The sequence below is a fragment of the Carlito syrichta genome, unplaced genomic scaffold (genome assembly GCF_000164805.1).
Source record: "Carlito syrichta isolate Samal-C Ts95f unplaced genomic scaffold, Tarsius_syrichta-2.0.1 Scaffold144990, whole genome shotgun sequence".
Lineage (NCBI taxonomy): Eukaryota > Metazoa > Chordata > Mammalia > Primates > Tarsiidae > Carlito > Carlito syrichta.
The window spans coordinates 66,373-74,452 of record NW_007089086.1 but is presented as its reverse complement, the minus strand read 5'-3'; the positions used below and the strand labels follow the sequence as shown (position 1 = coordinate 74,452).

Below are 8,080 nucleotides of genomic sequence, written 5' to 3'. Positions count from 1 at the left end.
CACCTCAGCCTCCCAAAGGCGCGGGATTACAGGCTGAGCCACCGAGCCCGGCACACACACATATACTTTTAATAAAATCATGCCACATCAATTTTCTAAAACCTGGTTTTGTCACTTAATATAGTGTCTCTGCCTCTTTCTCTCTCTCTCTCTCTCTCTACACACACACACACACACACACACACACACACACCCCTATGTGACTATTTTCATTGAATGCAAGGTGCTCTATTATAAAATAAAAGGGTATATGAAATAATTATTTTGAAACTTCATTTGTATGAAACTAATAATATCCTATTAGAAATGAGACTAAAGAATATGATAAAATTAAGCCTAATATTGTATTCCTTCAAAAAGTCTTTCATGAGGGAATTCCTGAAATGTTTTCATCATTTATTTTTTCAGAGATAATATGCATCTAATGACTTCAATTTAAAAATTATTACTCAGTTTTTTTAGATTAAATCTCATTTTCAAAATCATCAACACAAATGGATTCTCTATACTCTTAGAAAGTATTCATTAGTTTAGTCAGACAATTATATTTATAGAGTATCTCATATTTTCCAGTCTGAAATACTTCTCATTGTCCCATCTCCAAAAACATCATAAAAAATTTGGAGGTTGCTGGTCAGGTATATGTGAATCATAGGCCCAGAAAGTCAGCACTACAACCACTAGCTTTAGCCTACTCTGGTCCAATACAATATCATATATCCAAGCCTATATGTGGGATAGGAAAGTCACTGTATAAAAGTAAAAGAGAAACATAATTTGATCTCTGAAAACAAAAGCTAATTAACTCTAAGTCAAAGCACTTACAAGCTATTCATAACAAGGTTTCTAATGTGAATATATCACATAGAGCACTAAAAATAAGACTCTTTTCTATTTATGAACAAAATATATTATCTAACCTTGCAAACACATATTATTACTATCAATAAGTTTTTTTTAAATGATATAAGTATACAACTCAATAGCATCTTCATATTTTAACTTCCAACTCTAGTAAAACTACTTTAATCAAGTCAAAGGATTATCAGTGAACAGTTGGATATCAATAATCTTTTTTGTGTCTGTCGCCCAAGGTGAAGTGCAGTGGTGCAGTGACTGCCTGTAGCGACCGCAGCCTCCACCAGCTGGGCTCAGGTGATCCTTCGCCTCAGCCTTCCAAGTAGCCACCACTATAGGCGTGCACCACCGTGCCCGCTAATTTGTAATTTACTGTAGAGAGGAGGTCTCTCCAAGTTGCCCAGGCTGGTCTCCTATCCCTGGGCTCAGGCAATCCTATGGCCTCCACCTCCCAAACTGTTGCGATTACAGGTATGAGCCACCGTGCCAGCCAATAGATTATGTTAAAAAAAAAAAAAAAAAAACTGATGCATGACAATTGGCTTGCCATCCTCACCACCGAACTCACTCATAGGCTGTCTCCCTCAACAAGTATTTACAAGCAACTTAAGTTTTTTAAAAAATTGGCCATCTCTTGACTTGTGCATAGGCAATTGATTAATCACCTCTGCAAGTGATTGCTGCTGCCCCTTTCTGCATCTTTTACCTCGACTCTTCCTATGTTGAGCTCTCACAACTCCTGGTTCCCTGCACTACCAAAGCCCCTGACACTTCCATCAGCAAAGAGACATAATGCACTACCCAGGCCAGCTCCACCGGCGTGCCATCTGTGTACAGGGCTTACTCAGAAGCTTCCTGTGCTGGCTTAGTGCTTTGTAGTCCCTGTAACTTCTTAACCACTGTTTTTAAGAATGAACCCTGCAATTTTATTTTACACTGGGTTCCACCAATTAGCAAGTTCTGATGTTATCTCAGGTCCAGTCAAAAAACTGGAACCCTAAAAAGAAAAGAAAAGTACAAGAAATGTCTTTTAGAAATGAAAATCCCTCTGGAATTGTGCATTATTACAATGAATTTAATCAGCTTCCATTTTCCAATTTTTCCACAGGTAGACAAAGTAGATTTGACTGAGCCAGCAAATAAATTACTCTGGAGTATAAAACAACAAAGGTCAAACTGGAAGAGGATTGATCCTATAGGATTAGGGGAGAGAAAAGAAAGAGGGAAGTGGGAATATGGGGATATCACCAAAACCAACATTCTCACCACTACACAATATACCCATGTAACAACCACGTACTTGTACCCCAATTCTTAAATTTAAAAAAATAAAATAAAATCATTGTTTATATGGTAAAGTGCATTACAATATAACATTAGCTACCACATAACTTTCTAAATTATAAAATATTCGTAAAAGTGTTTTGATTATACATTCCAATTAAGAAAAACTCTAGGCAATTGTAATTTTGACAAATATTGGGTGGAAGAAATTACACCACATCTAAGTTTAACAGGAGTAAGACAGTAACCTGTATTTAATTATTTCATATGTCAGAAAAGCCCAGGAAAATTAGATGTAGACAAGTATGAATCGATATCATTTTCCAGAAGAACATGCGGCTATGGTCAAAAATGGCTATGCTCTGGCAGATTCAATCTAGTCACAAAGTAACAAACTCCTAAAAAGTCAGGTTTGTTCAAGAACCACCAGTTTAAATCAAAATAAATGATTTAATTTCAAAGCATAGATATAGGATTGCTAGGACAGAATAAACTTGCGGAGTTATCTATAATAAGACTTAGATACCAGAAAAGGTTTTGGAATCAAAGTAATTTGTTGGGAGCTTTTTTGACTTTCTATTTACATAATCATTTTTTAATGAAGAAACCCATATTCCAATAGTATCTTTCACTAAAAATCCTGATCAGTAAACAAGTCAAATGACCATTCAAATATAAGGTTACTGCTGTTCTTTTCCCTTGAAAAAACTCCAATGATAAGCAATTTTGTTAGAAAAAAAGATGTTTTGACCCGAGTAAAAATGAATTAACATCCTAAGTAATTCTAATTACATCAATATCACAATAGAGACTAGTCAGTCATATACCAAATATTTTAATTGTATTTAATGTCAAGTGGTCAGCTTTAGTAACCAATATCCCAGGAAGACATAATATAATGATATTTATTTGAATATTTTATATAAAATTGATGAAAAGTCATTTTATTTCACTCACACCCTACTCTGACTTTACCTGTTTTTCTATGTTTCGAAGAAGTAAAGTAGGGCTGCTTGGTGACATTTCAAAATCTTGTTCTGGTAAAGGATCTTGACACTCTTGGGGACCCTGAGGATTCCCTGTAGTGTTTAACGAAGTTGCTTGGTCTGCAAATTGTATTTGTTTTTTCAAAATGTCTTTTGGAAGTTGACATTCTTCTAGGATCACTATCCCCTAGATAAACAGCAATGAGAGAGTTGAAATGAAAACAAATTGATTACTAAATCACTTTTAATGCTACAATGAACTTGAAACTATGCTTATTATCCCTCGAAAATCAGAAAACATAAACTTGAAAGTTCTCTGTAAAGTACTGGTTGACTTAAAACATGTACAGCTAAAACAGATGAATTGGGCTTGTAAAATATTAACTTATATACATGCACTTTTTCTTCTAATTGGTTTTAATTATTAGCATTAAAAGCATGACACATTTAAAATAAAATTAAAGGCTTATTATACTCAGAATATGGACACTGCAGACTGAAATCCAGAATATTTCCTGATAGCATCTTGATATTTGGTCACTTGCATTTCTACTTGAGTTTTATGTATTCAAGCACTCCCGATTTTATACATTAAAATATCAAATTTATAAACCTCTAACTCTGTGTATATTTCTTTCAAGGTACCCTAGAGAAAGCCCTGTCCCAAACGCCCTGTCCCTGTTGCCCCCGCCAGCAACCAGGGGCAGGATTGAACCACTGAGAAAAAGAAAGAGAAATTCCTGCTGCTACAGGGTAACTGTATTAACAACAAAGACATATGCTTTCAACTTTGATGAGTTATTTCTGAAATGTAAGGAACTTCGTGCAAGAAGTAGAGATCAAGTTACCTTTGCACTCCCTGCTTCTTACATACTTATTCATCAACTAGTTTGTTTACCTTTCTCCTACATTTCCCAGCCTCCTTACTCTAACTATTCTCAATCTTTGGTGCTTCAGAGGTAATGGAGACAGGGAGAATGAGAAAAGAGGAGTATAAAGACATGACCTGAGTGGTTGCATAGTTCTCTTTATAAAACTTCTTCCCAGTCTATGGCAGGCCTGTAATCCCAGCACTTGGAGGTGGAGGCGAGAGGATTGCCTGAGCCCAGGGGTTCAAGACCAGCCTGGACAACTTGGCAAGACCTCATCTCTACAATAAATCAAAAAATAGCTGGGCATGGTGGCATGCGCCTCTAGTTCCACCTACTTGGAAGGTTGAGGTGGAAGGATCACCTGAACCCAGCAGGTCGAGGTTGTGGTGGCTGTGAGTATGCCATTGCACTCCAGCCTGGGTGACAGAGTGAGACTCCAACTCAAAAAAGTAAAAATAAAAATGAATAAAATTTCTTCCCTTTCTACTCCTTTTACCATAGTTCTCCCTAAAAAGAATACAGTAATATATATATTACTGCAAAAATATATATTATTTGCAAAATGCTAATATACTCCTATAGGTTAGCTGGGAAAGTATTAGACTCCTAATGTGGCTAAAATATTATATTCTTGTAATTAAAAATAGACTATCGCATTAATATTAGTGTATATTATTTCAAGAATGTAACAAATTAAATGACTGCAGTTGTACAGCCTATATCATGAATAAGTCCTACTTACAAGATGGAAACTGCCTATCAATGACATTGTGTTACATATGGGTTGCAGTTTACATTATATAATTCAGACATTACATTATAAAATTCTAATATAACTTTAGAATGGACATATTTAGTTACGATGTTAAATCTCTCTTTTATTATTTCAAATTATTATATTTTTGGTAAAAGTAGTATTATTTTTTAAAATCTACATTTAGAATAGTGCTAGTCTGTTGACTTTTCCAGAGAGAAGGGGACCCGATTATTGATCTCAATGACTGTTTTCTTAGAATGCACAAACATAGCAGTCAAGAAATCAGAAAAATATATTCAAAAGAATTTCTTGCTTTGTTTGCTATTTAAAAAATTAAACTAGACATAATAGATGCAGTATCATCAAGCTCTTGAATATATTCACATGAAATTTCCACAAGTATCTCACTAGGCTTTTCACTAGTATCTGCATGCAAAAGTAACACAAGTTTCTGCCCTACCAATTTAATTGCAATTGTCTTTGGTTTGATCACAGTTTATATTATGATCCAGACTGCTATAGAGTAGCCTAATTTCCTAACTTATAATACTGGCTCTTGAAAAAATCTATTCTGAATTCCAAAACTCAATTTCCAAACCTTTAGAATACTGCCTTTTTATAAGTAGGAGCCCTGCTATAGTAAGCTCAATAAAGAATATTTTTTAAATTCAACAAGGGAGACATTCATAGTCAACTTCATGATCTACTTTTTCCTCTTTAACCACTGCTCTAGATATAACTCTCAGAGTTTTAGAAGAGTGGCCCATGATGACTAGCCATAGCCAAAAACAGAGGAAAAAGGGATGACGATTAAATTCTTTGGGGACACAGCAGAGAGTTTCTGCTCTTAAAAAGTTAGTAAAAGAATAGTCCAATGATAGATAAAACAACACAGATAACAAAGATATAAATGTCCTTTAGAAAAATGAGTTACGATAACTGAGGCAAGAGAAAACCCTAGCCATAAGATGAAAGCAAACCGACTTTCAGAGAGGACAAACTGTTTCTGATGGTAACACTAGAGAGATCTACCATCCTCACCCTAAGAAGATCTTTAGAGAAAACACTGTGTGAAAAAAATTACCTCAGCAATATCTTTATTATTCACATAAAGTCATCAAAGCTAATTTTAAGCAAAAAATTTAAATAAAAATTTAAAACACACAGAAGATACAATTTAAAATGTGGAAAACCCGACTGCGGGATAACAAAAGAAATCTAAGAGAGAACATTGATATAGGTTACCCGGTGGTCTCCCAAGTATTTCCTTTTTTCGGTGAGCGAGAAGAATCTGTTGTGTTAGTGGAAAGGTGAGGCAGAGAAAAAAGAGAAATAAGGGATTCTGTTAAGAGTAGACAAAGCTACTGCAAGAACAACCAACTGCTTTCCCCTCTCTAAAGATTTAAGCAAAATTCAGACTATATGAAGCATGGTAAAGAAGCAAATAATAGTTTAAAAGCTAAAACTTGTAGATCTACTCAGTGTGTTTTCCCAACTTGAAGAACAAATGAGTACTTATTAAAATAGGATATTTACAATATACCATATCTCAATCTCTTTCACTTCCCTTTATCTCTAATTTGCTTGAAAATATTTTATTCCCTCTCAAAATACATTAAACAGAAAGTTCTGTCTCATTCAAAAGAGTATTAGCCATCTTTAATTTTTTTTCTTATACTAAAACTCAAGAAGATATAAGAGCAAGAAAAGCGAGGTTTTCCCTATTCAGTATAAGAGTTGAGTATAACTCAACTAAACAATATATAAATAAACAATTAAACATCTTGATTAATTCCTAAGTAATGTAAGGAGGTACTACCTAAATAAAGGAAATAAACTTTATGTTCTAATAGAATAATTAAATGGCATTTTCCGTAAAGTATACATAATGCTATTCTTTTTCCCCCCTTTTATTTTAATGATGTGGGGTACAATTCAGGGTTAGGTATATAAATGTTATTATGCAGGTACCCTGTTGATGAGGTGTGCCCTTCTTTCCCCTGGCAGTTTCCCTCAACTGCCAATCCCACCTACCCTCCTCTGGTAGTTTCCCACTACTGCCAATCCTTTTATGATAATTGTTCAGGGTTCACTTATGAGTAAAAACATGATACTCTGTTCTTTGTTTCTGTGATAGATCACAATATGACAGACTTGAAATCCATCCAAGTTGCTGCAAAGGCCATGTATTTGCCTTCTTTATGACTGTATAATATTCCATTGTGTATATGTACCACATTTTTTAAATCCAGTCCAGCTTCAATGGGCAGCATGGTTGGTTCCGTGTTTTTGCTATTGTGAATAGAACTGCAATAAACATGTGTATGCAGGTATCTTTTTGGCAGAATGACTTGAGTTCTTCTGGGTATATTCCCAATAGGGGGATTGCTGGGTAAGAATGGCCATCACTAATGAAACAAACAACAAGAGATGCTGGTGAGGATGTGGTGAACAGGAAATGTTTTCACACTGCTGGTGGGAAGGCAAGCCAGTGCAACCTCTTTGAAATTCAGTGTGGCGATTCCTGAAAGAACTAGACATTGACCTTCTGTAATACTATTCTTAAAGGAACAAAGGGCCAGATACACATCTAGCCTGAATCAAGAAAAAAGTAAAGGCATATAAATTACTAATGGGAAGTTTAGATGTCTTTTCTTAAAACAATTTATTCCAACAGACATTATATAAATATGTAATAAAACTCTTTAACAAGCACAAACAGGAAGTATTTGGTATTGCTTAGAACAGACAGAAGTTAAAAGATTATGAATCAGACTGTCTAGATTAAAATATAAAACTTAGTCATCAATTTAACTGGGAACTACTTTCTTGGGAATTTCCAAATTGTTTTGTACTTGGCTTAGTCTTAGGATTCTATTTGCTATGAAAAATGAGTGTGGGGTGGAGGGATGAAATATTGCCCACAGGGTACGATGTACACAGGTGGGGGTGGTGGGTACACTCAAAATCCAAACTTCTTTGTCACTATACAATGTATCCATGTAACCCAAAACTGCTACCCCTAAAGCTTTTGAAATAAAGAGAGAATTTAAAAAAAAAAAAAAAAAAGCCAGGCACAGTCGCTCACACCTGCATTCCCAGCACTTTGGGAGGCAGAGGTAAGAGAATTGCCCAAGCTCAAGAGTTCAAGACCAGCCCGAGCAATATGGCAAGACCACATATCTACATTAAACAAGAAAATTAGCTGGGCAGGGTAGCACATGCCTGTGGTTCCAGCTACTTGGAAGGCTGAGGTGGAAGGATCACCTCAGCCCAGAAGGTTAAGGCTGCAGTGGCTGTGAGTGTGCTACTGCACTCCAGAC

General features: G+C 35.4%; 1 protein-coding gene across 4 annotated transcripts in view; it reads right to left on the bottom strand.

Moving 5' to 3' along the window:
- The window catches only part of KANSL1L (KAT8 regulatory NSL complex subunit 1 like), a 122,085-nt gene that overhangs the window by 64,009 nt on the left and 49,996 nt on the right, over positions 1–8,080 (bottom strand). For all 4 annotated transcript variants that reach the window (XR_503740.2, XM_008050364.2, XM_021708728.1 and 1 more), the window contains exon 3: positions 3,118–3,315. Coding sequence is in view for 3 of the 4 variants with exons in the window: in XM_008050364.2 (XP_008048555.1) it covers positions 3,118–3,315 (198 nt within the window). In the remaining variant the exon portion in view is untranslated. The remainder of the gene's footprint in view (positions 1–3,117; positions 3,316–8,080) is intronic.